Source organism: Chaetura pelagica, unplaced genomic scaffold (genome assembly GCF_000747805.2).
Source record: "Chaetura pelagica isolate M959 unplaced genomic scaffold, ChaPel_1.0 scaffold138, whole genome shotgun sequence".
NCBI classification, from domain to species: Eukaryota; Metazoa; Chordata; class Aves; order Apodiformes; family Apodidae; genus Chaetura; species Chaetura pelagica.
Genome location: NW_009954215.1, coordinates 839,480 through 855,933, shown reverse-complemented (window position 1 = coordinate 855,933; position 16,454 = coordinate 839,480). Strand labels below are relative to the sequence as shown.

The 16,454-nt window shown below is 35.4% G+C and overlaps 1 protein-coding gene across 1 annotated transcript in view; it reads right to left on the bottom strand.

Annotated features, from left to right (window-relative positions):
* Positions 1-1,280: 1,280 nt before the first annotated feature.
* The window catches only part of PARN (poly(A)-specific ribonuclease), a 50,351-nt gene continuing 35,177 nt past the window's right edge, over positions 1,281-16,454 (bottom strand). Inside the window, exons 21-23 of the mRNA XM_010003208.1 lie at positions 10,211-10,400; positions 4,883-5,076; positions 1,281-2,237 (exon numbers count right to left, since the gene is read on the bottom strand). Of these exons, the coding sequence (XP_010001510.1) occupies positions 2,185-2,237; positions 4,883-5,076; positions 10,211-10,400 (437 nt within the window). The 3' untranslated portion in view covers positions 1,281-2,184. The remainder of the gene's footprint in view (positions 2,238-4,882; positions 5,077-10,210; positions 10,401-16,454) is intronic.

Here is a 16,454-nt window from a genome sequence, read left to right as displayed (position 1 = left end):
CTGCCGATCCCCGGGGACAAAAAAACAGGTTCCCAGCGCTGGTTTGGCCCTGAACCGGCATAATTGTGCAGGACATTGAACTAGGTGTAGCCATCAATGCTCCTCCAAACAGAAAGCAAAGCAACAGCTCCAAAATTGAACAGATCCGTGGGTGCCCCGATCCCCCGGCCTGGGGGGTAAAATAGAGAGGGAAAAAAGATTCAAAAAAAGTAATTCAATCAGAGTATTACACAGATGCATCTGACCTTCTACTGGGTCAAGACACAGCCTCTCATCTCCATAATGAAGCAGCCCAACAGATGCCTGGCCATACCCCTGGTGCCCAGTAATGGTACACAAAGCCCCCAGAGATCCAGACCAAGGAAACTCCATAGCCATGAAGACTAGTTATGACTGCTTTGTTTTTCAGAAACCAATGCTGTAAAGAAAGTCTAAGTACATATTTAACATACATTAAGTAACTATTGTGGATCTACTTTAAGCTGATACACGTTTTCCCTTCTAGAATTAATTCTTTCATTTAGAACAAAGAGAAGTGTACCAAACCCCACAGAATAATGAGGTTTGATGTGGCATGAAAGGGGCCAGCTCCTTCTTAGGACACCACCTTCCTTTCTATGTTCAAATACTCAAAATAAAAGTGATTTAAATGTTTACTCCTAAGGCTACAAGTCTCAGAGAAGGTCTGGATCCTTGAGAGCAGGAAAATTCAGTTACTAATTTCCCCTTGAATCACTAATAACACTCTTCTTTCCCACATTTTAATGTGAGAATGTGATGATATGCCTGCTATTAGAAAAATTAATTATAATACTTTTGGTAGTGTTCCAAGTTTAGTAGCAAAACGTTTCACATTTAACGTATTTAAACTATTTTTTCCCTTTGCAATGCAAGTTCAAGATAGTTCTCAAACATTCACAAACCCATAAATTTTGGCATACCTTCAAACAGGTTATTGCATTGTTTAAATGACAGTGGTCCATGGTTTAAATGACAGTGGTTCATATAACCTGATGAAGCCTTCTTCCACAGCAATGGTTTGGAACTCACTGATTTGTAGAATCTCTTCTTTTTTCCCCCCTTCAAAGGAAACACATAGCGATTTAAATCTTTTGACAAGAGGCTGGCTTTTGTTGGTTACATTTCACAAATGTCTTGAAAGTTGTCTGTGGACCAAAAGGGTCTGCTAATCACAGGATGACAAGAATTGTCATATTATGAAGAAAAAAAGAAGAATTCACTAAGAACATTTCAGAAGCTAATAAAGAAAACCAAACCAGTTCCTAAGAAAATGTCTTTAATTTTCATTTTATGGAAATACAGCTCTTTTCTTATTATTTCCATGATACAAAAATGTTAAATATCAAACATTTTCTGAAATCTATCAATGCAGATCCTTTTTTAAACAAATAAAGGGCTGGTGCAGTTAGCAGGTTTGTCACAGGTACCAAAAAACATTTTTACAAAACCCCCACAAGCTGGGGAAGAAAGAAGGAAGAAAAAGATGAAGATTTAAGGGTGAAAACAGCAATAGATGGGAAAACACAGAAAAACTACCTCCCACCAGGAAATTAATGTTTGAGAAAGTTTTAAGTAACAGTTCTTTGAAAGGACAAGGTATGTGTAAAGTTGGTGTTTAGATGAATACTGGATGGGCAGAGTGTGGGGGGTAGAGAATGGAAAATTAAACAAAACAGAAAGATTTCTAGATAAAGTAACTGGTAGAAAACAATATGCAAAACTGCAGTTCTGTCTGTTGCGCGAAGGCTGACAGCATACTGATACTGCCTGAAAAAAAAGCCACAGATTAGGAGATTTGTGGTAACTCCCCTCAAGCACAGGAAACAGCCCAGCACGAAATCATAGAGTGGCAGTTCATTTTGTACTGTTCATAGCCAGCATGCCAAGGTAGGTGACCAAAATACATTTAGTCTTGATTCTTAAATCTAACATCATTTACGACAGCAAGGATTTCACATGATCAGCAACAAATCATATACTAGTTAATATACACACAAGTAAAACTGACAGTGATTGTTCAATAAACAGTTTAAAATAATTAAACTGACTTTCAGGACACATACTGCTTTGTTAACACCACTTTATTTAAATAAAGTATGGCTTCCAAGAGGTGTATTCTTGCAACTGCTTTCAATCAATTCCACTTGTTAAGGCAGTTGTTTCCTACCATGTTTCAGGGACTTCAAAAATGCCAGTGGAACTAGTTGTGAGGCTTCCTAAAAGACAGAGTCATGAAACAACATATTAAAGACTACAATTTACAAACACTGAAAGGCATAAAAACAAAATCAATACTATTTTTTTTTCTCTAAACATACAAAGATATTTCTCCTTCAGACCAAGGCTCTAGATACATGAGTGGCATTTCAGTATTTACCAAGAGAAACCAAGGGACTATTTATGTGAAAGCACTTAAAAAAAAACAAAACAAAAAGTTAATGTCAAGGTTCATACCCAAATGGTAAATATTATATTTTGCAATTAATAAATATTTTTAATCCAAGTAATTTTCATTTTGCAGTAAGCGGGATTATAAATAATTCTACTACCCCAAGTGTACTTGCAGTTAATTCTTGTTTAAGGCAGTTGAAGACAGTGAAGAATATTTTCAGCCCAAATTAATTGGAGAATAAGGATGAATCATAACTAATACCAATAATGTTTATTTCCCTGATATCAAATACAGAGCACGAATTTACAGTAGTAGTCTTGTAATTTTGCATATGCTTGCGTGGCCCAACTGCCCTACAGAACTACAAGAAGAAAGCAATTCCTAAGAACAGCTTTTGAATTGAGACTTTACCAAATCTGAATAAAGGATACTTGACATAAAATACCACTTTGTGGATTACAGTGGTTAATAGTGGATATTGAAATGTGGTTTTAACCATTAATACTTGAATATACTTCAATACAGATGGTGCTCCAGATGACCAATAATTAAGATATCACTTATTTTTTTTAATATAGTCTAGTCAACTTCTGCAAGAAATAACTTACAAGAGTTAAAAGAGAATCAACAATAAATAGATCAAGAAAAATAAAATCTTTTAGCATTTATATTCATGTGACCTAAGGTTATTTAATTTTTTTTTTTTATTTTTATTAACAGGCTGCAATAACTCATACAAGGTAGCAAAAATATCAGGTGAAACAGTCATTTGTTTGTCACTTGCCTGTGTTTGGTCAAATATACAGTTTAAAATTACTGTAGCTAAAAAAATAAGTAGCTATTAAAGTCTGCAAAAAAAACCCTTACACCAACCCTAGGTGAACAGGTGAACATTTGACCAAATAAAGAACAATAAAGGCAGTGGTTACAAGCACCACAGAGAACATTGCAAATACTAATGTATACATTAAAACAGTTTTAAGAAGACAAAGATTATTTTGGTTTATAATTTGTATTAGAAACAGTACTGGTTTTTCAGTCATTCCACTGGGAGTTCTAAAGCAGATTAAAAAAAGGAAATTTGTAAAATACATAACAAAAGAAAGGAAACAATTATCACTTAAAGAAATCCAGCATTTGATATCTGTACATCAAAAACCTCCTATTTCTTCTACTTTTCAAAATCTGCATCTCCTGAAAGCGAGATTCTTCAAGCTTCAACAACTAGCAGTCCATGAAATGTGACTGATCTGCTCACAGTCCAGTAAACCTTTCAAATAAGCAATGACTTCCTCAGAGCATGTGGCAGACTGCAAGAATTGTTAATGGTGGCTATTGCCACCTGTCCCAAATTTTTGGAAGAGATTTTAAACACACTCCGTTTTCATCACTGTCTTGCCCACTGTCAGGAAAAACCCCACAGCTGAGTGATTCATAAATGCAAAGCACCCAGAAAGCTAAAAGACCTGCATAAGTTTAAAAGCCCAGTCTGGCAGCTTACTTCTTCATTGAGTTGTCTCAGAAAGTCAACACATTCTCAGGAAATATCTTGAACAGGCTTCCAAAGAGCTGCAGCTGAGTTAGTTAGACCAGGGAATATAAATCAGCAATTTGACTGGGTCAAACTGCACTTGATGTAAAAGCATTAGGCCAGTGGTGGGCCAGAGGAGTTGTGAGGGGTGGGCAGGTAGATTATCCAAGTTTTGGCTTAACTGTAAAGGTAATAATATTCTGACCAGATTGAGGTTCTCTCAATTTACAGAAATATTTTACCTCACAAATAACTGTAAGTAAGGGCTACCAGTGCAATATTATTAGGCTATGTAGTCTTAAAAGTGCTAATTAAAAGGACAAATCTATTAGCTTTCACAGCAGCAGGTAGGTTTATTAAAACCAGACTCATCTGCAAGCAACAGATGTTGTCTAATGACACACATCTGGCAGGTGAAGCTACATGCATTCAAGTATGCTATGACTCCATTAAATCAAGCTTAAGGGAAAACATCCACATTAAGTTAACTGTACATTTTGTGATAAAGCATTGGATTAACAGGGAAATCTCCAGAGCTCTACTTCCAGAGTTCCTTCAGTTTTGCTTACAATATGCAAAACAATCTGAGTATGTTAACTAGAAAGTCACATAAAAAAAAGAAAGATATTAAGAATAGGTTAAAATATTCAAAGAGCTTTATTTTAAGGAAAAAAGTAAGCAGGTAAGAAATTACCTACATACGGCTTCCTTTGGTTGGTCTCATATGGGGGTTTGTTTGTGGGGGCTTTGTTTGTTTTGGGTTTTTTGTTTGTTTGTTTTGGGATTATTATTTTTGATGCAATCTTTAGTTTAAATAAATTTTCTGGATTTCCATTAATAATAAGTTATTTTGCAGTAACTTAAGACATTCCAGAAAAAACTTCAATCCTCTTCAGGCCTAGGGTAGTTTCAAACAGAACAGTAAACTGTGCACTTACCTGCTGGAACTTGTTCTGTCTTGATCTTTTTGAACTTCTTTACTCTCTTCTTACCATCTGGAAGGGACTCTGCACAGGAGTCTACCTCATCAGCTTCTGGATCTTGGCCTTCTGCCTCTTCCATATCATCAGAACCAGTTTCTTCCTGAATAGGACTCATGCTTCTCTTTGCCACTGTACTGGCACATGTAAAACTGAAATGTAGAAGCAATGTGACTATGAGCAACTCAAGAATAATTCTCAGGTAGGTCCCAGTTGTTGTACATCTATTTAATGCTTATGACAGTAACAACAAACTGTAGTAAGTGGTGTGCTGTGAAATTACATTATCTGGAAGATCTATCTTAATTATATAATTCCACAAGTTGGCTATTAAATCCAATCTTAGGTACATGAAGATAATAATTCTTTGTGCTACAGAGGTCTCAGTCTTAGCTGCTATTGTGATGAGATAAAATGTAATTAAAGCTGTTCTCTGCTCCTCCTCAGTTTTAATTTTTATTCTCTCAGTTCTAAAAGCTCTCGTAAAGCATTCTCAATAGACACTGTTAGACAACTGTTAAGCCTGAAACACATCCTGATATTGTATGATTCTATATGCTGACTTCATCCTCTCTCCTGTAACTATATGCAGGATTTTTATTATATAGAGATAACCATCAAGTGCCATATAATAAAATTTAAATCAGGCCTCAAAGGGAGGAGTCCTCCCATCCAACAGGCTGATAAAAAAAAACCACCACCAAAAATTGCACACATTTAATAGGCAGTATTTGAATGAAGCCTGGCTAATACAGTATGAAGATCAACTTGGAGCTCCATTTCATTCAGCATACCTTGAAATAACACCACAAAGATTTTTTTCAACTGGAATGCTATTGTTAATTTTCACTGAAAGACAAATTATAATATTAAAATCAAATTTACATGAGTGCAAGAAAGAATACAGTAGCAAAGGGGCTAATTTAAAAAATAGTTACCATTACAAACTCCTAGATATGTGAATATCAGCTACTTAAATGTTTAATTTTAATGCTCTTTCAGAACAAGCAATTTTTAAAAAAAGGTAGTTTTAGACTTACAAACCTTTTGTTTTTCATTAAGAGCTACACAAAATTGCTGTATACACATAAGCCACATTCTATTATTTTATGTCAATAAAAATTAATACCAAGTTATAAACCAAAGCTTTACAAGCTATTTTATTTTCTCATTCTAATCAATAATAGCAGGGAATGACGGTGATTCATTAAGGTTTCAGCTAAACGGCTGTTAAATTTGGCTGTATAGTTCTGGTTTTGAAATGGAATTTTTTCAGCTGAACATTTTGCAATTTAAAACAGACTCTCTGGGATGTCCAAAGGCAATAAACAAACATGAAACATATGATTACGCCTCATGCTCTTCCTTCCACTTTAGGAGCACAAACACTATTTACTTTGATGAATAGCTGGCTTTTCCTCCAAACATGCACACACAGAAGGGCCTTCTTGCATGATGTCTTACAAATCATCCAGTCACACCACAAGTGCCATCAATACAAAGATGCAAGCCAAAAAGCTGAATAGAATTGTTTATCCTACATACACATCTCAAGATTGTAAATCAGACAGGAACTAGGTTTGGAAAGAAAAAAAAGTGAAAAAAGAGTGTTTAGAAAATTAAGAACTACTTTTTAATTTTTTTAAAACACTGTTTGGAGAAGTTTGCAAGAATTCTACATTTGGGAAAGGCATTCTGAAAAATACGTAAGGAAGAAAAAATCAGGAGCCATAAATTGCAATCCTAAGATTTCTTAGACATTAAAAGCACTTGGCTCTTAGAAGGGAACTTGCACTCACTGTGGGCTCCCTTTTGGAAAGGTCTTATGGCCGAATTGAATTTTTTTCAGCTCTGGAGAAGTTACTGCAAATAGAGAGAAACAAGTTCTTGACCTTCAGTATCCATTTAGCTGTGTACCAAAGAACAAAATAAAAATAAATGTTAGGCCTTATGTTCTTCTTGCAGATACCATAAGGAGAAAACCCAAAAAGCTAGCAGCAGAAAATCCAAAATATATTTTGTAATCCAGAACTCTTGATTTGTTGCCTTCTCCCAGAAAGTTAATTTTATTCTATATTCATGGATTCTAGATGGCTAAGGGTTGATTTTTTTGTGACTTATTCTTCTTTGACCTAAAATGAGGCTCAAGGACTACAGCAACACTTTTTATTCACTTAGCAGTGAATCAGTATGGTTGGATATACAACTTAGAGCTCTACTCAGAGCAAAGTTCAGTTTTCTAATTATACTAGCTATTTTTTAATTAAAAAAAAATAATTAAACTGTCTTCAGCAAAACAAAGGCATTCAAGGAAGTAGTGCTACAAACAGCATCCTGACAGAAGATGCAGCACTCCTGAACTTTAGGCTAGAAAATTTCTAAGGCAAAATGACGTATCACTTCATTGTAGTTTAAGCCTTTTGCCATCAGCCTTACTTTATTTTACTCATTCCTAGAAGATGATCGGGAAAATCAAAGTAAGTACAAGAAGAGCAGAATATCTAGTTTTCCATAGAACATACTCTTATTTGATCTTTCATGCTATGTTTTAATGCTGTTTTACTACAGAAAAGATCTTAAATCCATGCATTTAACAGTCAGGGCAGAGCTGGCAGGCAGTTACTTGTCAAGCACAACATAACCAGTCCTGTATAATACAAAAGGGGCCATGATCCATCTGTTTCAAAAGTGTATTCTGAACAATAAGTGGCTTCAAAGAAGAGACTCTTAATAACTAGTTGAAGTTTTGTCAAACACACCATTTTTTCCTCTACCTCTCCATTTAACATGAATAATCAGCCACATTTCCATGAACAGTAGCAATAAGCTATATACAAAGGATACAAATTAATTATAAGTGACTTTACTTTGTCACTACTATTAATAGTATTATACTGTATTTTCTGAAGCGTAGTTCCTCTATAATATGGGACTGTTGGTTTGTTTTTTTAGTAAGACAGGAATTAAAGAACCTTTGTTACATACATATCAATCTGTCAATTTAAGACAAAATTTCTGTACAAGAAATACCCAAGAACTTCATTACTGAATGAGAAAGTAGCCAGGATATATTGTCACAATGGAGAGGAACAGCTTTGTTGCAGCTGTGCTCCCTGGCATAAACTGATGCAGCAAGCTTATTAAGTAATAAATAAATAAAGGATGTAGTAACATGAAGCTATTATAAGAGATCAGCTGCTAGATACATCACAGTATTGAGTGCTCAACTCTAGATGATTAAATTAATCTGGACAAATATACACACATATATGCGTACACCTATGTTTGTCATGGTTGCTTTACATAAATATTTTTGCATTTTATATTCAAATGGTGTTACATAATATATATAAAAGTATAAATAAATATTTTTGAGATATCTTTGTCTGGAAAGAAGAATGTGTTCATCTTGAGTGAACTGAAAGACCACAAGGTTTAGAGTTCCATGTTATGACTAACCACATCACATTTAAGAGGAAACATTTACAAAAGATTAGTTAACAAGAGAACACAATCTAACCAGTAACAAATAAAAATAAAATTAAGGAAAACATGTCAAAAGATCTGCATAAAAGGGAATTTGGGACAGAACCAGATCACTTTATTAATGGAGTAATGAGAGAACAAAAATGAATGTAACATCAATTACAGAAGAAGTTCTATCAACAAAATAAAGGCTGCTATCCAAGGCTGCCAAAGTGTTGATCATCTAAAACCAAGGCTGTTTCTTGTGGAATGTTATACCACTAAAAAGAGATTAAAAAACTTCAAGGAGATTAAGTGCTCAAGCACACAACTCATTGCAGTATGTACTTTGGAAAACAGTACTTTCATCAGAGAAGATAGTGATAGGGCATGGGGTACTGGTTTTAAACTGAGAGAGGGGAGATTTAGCTCAGATATTAGGAAGAAATTCTTCACTATAAGGTTGGTGAGGAACTGGAATGGGTTGTCCAGGGAGGTTGTTGATGCCCCATCCTTGGAGGATTTTAAGGCCAGGTTGGACCAGGTTTTGTGCAACCTGGTCTAGTGGTGGGGTTTCCTGCTCATGGCAGGGGGATTGGAACTGGATGATCTTTAAGGTCCCTTCCAACCTTAATGATTCTATGATTCTATTTTATTCTATGATTCTAAAAGTGGAAAGCTGATTTCTATGTGTTAAACAAGTAAGTTGTCTATGGTTCAAGCCATAAGCTGCCACACCATCTGTGAGGTACCCAAAAAACCAATGCTTATTGAGAAGAGATACTTCCACTCCTAGATACAAAATTAAGACTTACTAACACTTTGCAGTACACTCAAGATGTGATATTTTCAGACTACTTAATACAGACTTAATTATAGCCCTAAACCTTAGACACACGTAAACTAGCACCAGGTTAATCTTCAGAGCTTCTCTCTTCACAGCATGCACTCCCAAGTTTTCCTAAATACAGTAGTGCATTTAAACTAATTTCATTTCATATGGATTTTATCGCCAGGTTCGTCCATATGGTTTTCAGGAATCAAAAATGTCTCTGACACATTTAGAATTCCCACCATGACAAAAACCATGAACATTGGATAGCTAGCCAAAATATACACCTGCATTTAATTTTGTAAAGCAGGCAAATCATAAACTCATGTAAGTGAGAAGAACAGAATAAATGTAGTATATTTGTTACATGACAGTTAACATCTACAGGAAGATATGAGAGCTAGAACTTCTTATAGGATTCCCAAGGAAGATAAAGCAAAAGCCCCAGTGTTGATTTCATGACCATCTCATTTGGTCTAACCAGGAAAAAAAACCCAACACAACAACAAAAAAAACACCAAAACCCACAAAAACCAAACCTAACAAACAAACAACATTATGGCAAAACACCACCTTACACCACAGAAAGTCATCCAAAAACCAAGATGGCCTTTACAAGAGTATAATATGACAGCTTAGTTTACAGATGACACAAGCCATTCAGAGGTGTCAAGCAAATAAAGAAAATAATTCTTTTATTTTGATTATAACAAATAGTACTGAGACATCAACCTCAGAAACTGTGATTTGACCTGCCCTCAAAATCCCAATATTTAAAAAATTTGCATAATTGTGTTTGTGACAAAATTCTCTCTGCTTTTTTACCTCTCGTCTTCCAACAGTGGATGTACCACTACTGATTTATATGCAAAGAAGTATGTAACAGGAAAAAAAAGTCATGTATTGGTTAAGACCTACCTGCAGATTGCTAGACTTCTACTACAAACACAATAGACCCAGGGCAGTTGGCAGCGCAGGGGCAGTCTCACCTGCTGAGGCAGTAGTAGCGGCTCTGGGAAACGTAGGGCGTGCATTGAGTCTTTAGCCGCTTTCTCTCCATCTCCTTCCAACTGTCTTCTGTACATTTTCTCTTTGCCTGTTTTTCTTCATGTTTTTTCTCAACATATTCTGCGTATGTCTGGATCCTGTAGCTTTCAGCATACTTGCTGGTGTTCACAGCTATGGGGAAAAAGAGTGATACCATACACAAAACACTGTTAAATGACAGCGTGCCCTCTTCTGAAATCACTTGTTTTGAAAAGCAGAAGGCAATGAACTATTTGTTCTGTTCATATAAACTACTTCTAATTCTATTCTTAGTGATTAACAAAATGCCATACTCTCCTAAATTCACGTTTTTTTTAAATTAGATATTCAGAAACTCTTCTCAGAGTCAGACTTCATACCAAAAGGGTTAAATGTACTTAAGACTTTGCTTTTAAATTAGAAACCATCAATTCTTCAGTCATAACCCTCTTCCAGATTGCTTGTTGGCAAGAAAAGATTTCCTGGATTTTTTCCCTTTTAGTCTCATTACTTAACCCAGCAGGTTTATTTTGCAAGTCAGCCAGGAAAAGACGACATTTGCAAAGTCTCTGCCAAATCTCTGTTTGATTGCTGTGAAACATAAGCTTACTTCAGCTGCATTTTTGGTTGCACAAGATAGCTGTGGAAGCAGCACTTAACAAATATCCAGCTGTTCCATCTTTGTATCTTTCTAATGTTTGGTCTTCATTTAACTAAAAAAGAGTATGAGTTCAAGGCAGAAGAATTTCTGTCAATGCAAAAGTAGAATCACTCCAAAAATAATGAAAAAACTTGAACTGCCTTTACTCAGCAACAATTTACCAAAATTCCTTCAAGTCCCCAGCATCTCCACAGCTCTCAACCTTCAGTCTGCAAGTCAAGCTCTGGCCTGAAGCCATCACTAATAACAGATGAATCAGCAAATTAAACTGACTGTCAACTGGTGTCCTCTGCTGTTTTCAGCCTAACTCACTGAAAGAAAGTATTGTAAACCAACCAATAAACCAGTGTAAAAATAAAACGATAACAAAAAAAAACAGGTTGTTTTTCATCTACTTGGGCTGCATATTTTAAAACACCATAACTGTAGTGGAGACAAAATCCTGAGTTTATGTACTTCCAATCTTTTTGTAGAAGCTTCAGATTTGTATCCAACTTTCTGATTCCAATTGAAGGTATTCTGCATTACCTCTAGCCCAAGCACTGGAAATAGCAAGCTTCCCCATCAGGAAAGGTGAAGATGATGGGATTTGTTTTTTCTTCCTCTTTCAGAGTAGATAATCTCTTCTGCATTTTGGCTGTTCTTCTGTGATATTTATTACCTGAATACCAGTCATGGCATATAGATGCTGCTGCCACAAAGTCTTTCAAACATACATAAAACTGGGCAGCAGCATCATGTGTTTGAGTTTAATCCCATGGAAAACAGCACTTATGATTAACAGCCTCATGAGATTGTTGCACTAACCAAAGAGACGTTACACATAATTCCCTCTTACTTGCTTCGAACTGTGAAGTTATAGGATCTGTTTGTAAGAATTAGGAGAATATTTATTGCCCATTAAGTTATGGTGCAGGCATCATGAATGAAGTAATAAAGCTCACTGCAGTTACTGCATGCCAGTTGACATTCCTCAGGGTAAAATTTGTTTAGTTAAAGTTCACTTGCTAAAATCAAGCCCATAGTTGCCATGGATCATCTGATAAATAGTGATTTGTTAAAACAGAATATTAATTTCACATTATTTGTTTTGCTATAAAGTAAGAGCCAAAATTACAGCTCTTCCATTTATTTCCCAGACAAACCCAGCCGGTATTTAAGAAAAATAAAAAAATAATCCATTCTTGTGCAGCCTCCAGATAATTTTAAACTAAAGCTGTGTAACAGTCAATATTTTTTAACAAAAACAATTATTCTTTCTTGAAATAAGGCTTGTGTTTTATAGCAACACCTTCATACTACACCTACACACACAAGTATAGCTATATACATATATATATAGTATTAAAAGCTACATGGTGAATATATAGTTTCATGCATTCAACAACTGAAATGAAGGAATGCAGAGATGTCTAAGAAGGCACAGATAAATCAATATTGCATGGTCTTGAACTGCAGCACAGTTCCCTGTAAAGTTTATAACACATTTTCTCCAATGATTTTTTGATGAATGCTGTCCATATTGCCAAATAAAGCAAATACTAAATAAAGCTCTGCATTGCCAATAGGCGAAATGCATTGCTAGAATGCTTTGTGAATTCTAACAAACTGAATAGAAATTAAAGGGTTTATTTACTTACATATTTAAATAGTAAGAGAGAAGGCAAATCTTTCTGTGAGAAACCTGACCTAATAACCAACACTGCATGGCCCGATCTCATTACGTTGGTTGCAGCCCTAAAGTTAAGTTTGTCTTATAACATTGTAATAGTAATTGCACTTTATTTTAGGAAAAGCATTTTTAGAGGATTGCATCTTCCCTAGTTATTAGGCAAGCTGTTAAACAGACTGACTGTTGCTGAGTGATCCAAGAGGAATGTGTGCTAGGATACACTTTCACCTCTTCCTTGCTTTTTTATGCAGAGTAAAATCCTGACAGAAGGTCACTGACAATATAAAGCCTCTTAATGAATAGACTACTATGTAAGTGAACTGTGTAGGTAAAAACCCCACAATATATAAATAAATAGATAGAACTGCACAGATTAAGGCTGCAATACTAAACACTCAAGTTTATGAAATACTATAGTATTGCTGTCAACATGGCAGAGGGACAGGATGTTATCTAGAGGGACCTGGACAGCACCAGGACAGCTTTCCCTCCCTAACCACACTAAATGAATAGTTTTAACACAGCAAGCCATCTTTAGGATTAGGAAGGAGGCAGGCTCTATTGACTCCTTCCAATAAATTACTGTATTTAGTTTTATTATTTAATGTTTTTTTCACTTGGAGCAAGTCCATGTAGTACCCCAGAGTTAATTATGAATGGCATTCATTCAAATACAGATTCAATCCCACAATCTTTGTGCTCTCTTCTCTCTCAGTACATTCAGAGAACACAGTTCTAAATTAGCTGGCTACTTTATTGTGCTATTCAGTGATTTCCAAAATTTCACAGGGCTGCAGAAGAATCTAAGTGATTCTAAGAATCTAAGTATGTTTCTTTAGGAGGAAAGATAGTAGTATGTTACTCTTAGTCCTGACAAAAAAATAATTTCAAAAAACAACTAGATGGTAGTGGATTAGACCATTTTCTCAAGTCTGGTTACAAATAAAGTTAGCTAAACTGCTAGTTTTGGCAGTTAGCAGAGCAGAAGAATTCAGATTCCTTTGTATTTCAGTAGGAAACCCAGAATGTCCCCTTAACCCCTGCTTTTAAAGTGTTGGGGGTTTGTTTGTGATTTTTTTAATTTATTTTTTTTTTGGTGGTGGGCTGTAATTCTATTTATTTATTTCATCAGGAATGGTTACTGCAACTCATCACCAATCAGCTGAATAGCACAGTGGAGCTTTAGGAGAGTAAACCCATCTAACTCTCAAAACTGATCTAAGACATCATTAATTTAGCAGGGTAAGACACCTACATCCATCACACAGGATTCTTTAAAGCCTTGGTCACCAACCCACAGTAGCAAGGCAGCTATTCTGTTGAGTTGAATGTATCCAGCACACCCTTTGCTAAAGCTTTTATCAAGATGAAACATTACCTTGAAAATAGTTTTCTCCACTTTCAACAGAAGTGCCCTGCACAGGTCTCCTTCTGATACTGTCAAACAAATACTTCAGTTGTGACTGAAGTGACTAATAAATAACTTCTCATTCAGCTACAGAAAGCCTGATTCCCTGCTTTCCATTTTCCATAACAGCTGTGCTGCTGCATCAAAACCCTTTTGCAGATGCCAAGGTAATCACAGCAGACTTGCTCAGTTTTGCTGAATGAAGTGACACTTCATCAGTGAGCATTTCTCAAGATCCTTGTCCTCAAGGAAGGTTAAAGAGAAGAAAAAAACGTTATCGCAGAAAGTTTGTTTTAAAATAAAACAATGTAAATCTGGAAATTAAAGAAGGTATCAAGATCTCATGAAAGATCCTCTAGGATGGTCCTGCACTGAAGCACCACAAAGAAAAAGTCTTGGTTTCCTCTGAGGTCAGGCGATAATTAAAATTAGAATTTCTTTTAGGGGTAAAAACATTTAACCATGTGGAATTTGGAGTCTAATTGTTTGAAATCTATAAGGCAGTGTACTTTTAGATCACAGCATCACTTAGAAAAATACAAAAACCCTGAAGAAGTTAAAAAGGATTTAGTCAACATACTTCCAGAAATATAACTACATTTGACTGTCTCTGAGATTAGCAGAATGATTTATTCTTTTTTTCAGTGATAAGGAAAACAGCCTTAATGTAACTATTAAAAAGTCTCAAGTCTCTTAGTACCAGTAGAAGCATTCAGTCATAAAATGTGTGCTTTTCAGTTATTTAACATTCCTTTTTCTCCCTCTTCCCAATGGAATTTATCAGACTTCTGCACATGCGCTGCTCCTCAGTTGCCCAAACATTACACAGGCTGGAAGGTACTATATTTAACAATCGCCAAGTCTCAACATTTTGTTAGAAAACTTATCATTCACCAACACAGGCAACAGATAAAAGTGATGTAAGATAAGATAGCTCTTTTAAATCATCTGTATGGCATTGAATAAAATAAAACAAACAATACTTGACCGATCCTTTTCATATGCTTAGAAATTTAGATGTCTACACATTTTTATTCAGGAAAAAAACCCACAACAAATCAATTGAGGCATTTGTATTTGAGGTATTTTGTGCCCAGAAAGAAAATCTTAACTTTGTAAAAACCATTTTTGTTCGGAGATACAGAACTAAGCACAAAATGTTCAAGGACAAATCACTTAGGACAACATTCTTCCAAGTTACAAAATATATCCACTTCCTTAGTTCATGCCACACCTGATTTCACAAGCTGCATGCTGGCTGCACAGATACACAATTTAAGGTTTGTGAAGATCTATTTCCTTGCTCCAAGGAATCCATGTACTCCAAACTGATGCAGAAAATCTGACAATCTGAAGAACCTAGAGTCTCTACATTATGTTTCATAATAGCAATTATCTGTAGGTTGTATCAAAACTGAAAACTCCAGTATCTACATGGTCCCGACCATCCCTTTCTTTTCTACTCTCCTGTATTAGCCTAAGACAGCAGGAGGAGTCTATACAGATTCTAAAATAGACTTTTTGAAAAGACTGTTTTACTGTCATACCTTTTGACATCTGAATACAGAGCAGGCAGCAGCATCAATGTAGCAACAAAGCAGCTGTTCACCTTGCAAAGGAGGATGGCAAGACAAAGAGCAAATCAAAGTCTTTGACTCTCCATTTTGGAGAATATGGTAAAATGATCTGAAAAAACATGGTTTTACAGAAGAAAGAAAAAATACAAAGTACAAAGCAGGGCAGGAAAAGAAGAAGGATCCTTAGATCATGTTTTAAACTCAAAATACTTCTCTTGACAAAGAACACAGATGATAGTATAGTCCACTGAGACATTATGCACATGTATACAGACTGTCATAAAGGATTTTAACTTTACTAAATATGAAGTTATTTAATTAGTGAAATAATTAAAGTTACTTAACCTCTGCACCCTGCTTAAATACCTCAGTAATTGAAACAAAAGCTATGAAATTTATATAAAATGTACCAACTCATTAAAAAAAAACCAAATCAAATTAAAAGGTAGTCAAAAGACTAACATTATTTTGAGAAAAAAAATACTATATTCTAAGTTAGAGGGTACGGGGTTTTGCTTTTGTTTTAGTCAAGATTCCTGAACAAGTAGAAATTCATCACATCTCATTCCCTACATTTACTAGTACATAAATGCTTTAAAATCAACACTGGAGAATTTTAATTTTCAGGAGTACTAGTAAAGTGTTCAGATCTGTTAGTCTACAAATTAAAAGTCTAAACTGTAGAGAACATTTCCTTTCTGATCAAATAGGTCTCAATGTCTATAATTACTCAAAGCACAGAGAAAGAAAAGGAACCCACAGTCTGGCTAGACAGCCAATTTCATCTAACAGCTTGTTATCAAATAGGAGAACCTGGTCCTCTCACCACTCTACAGCATTTCTGGTGTTTATTGACCTGATGATGAGCCAGTTCACCTCACTGAACCAG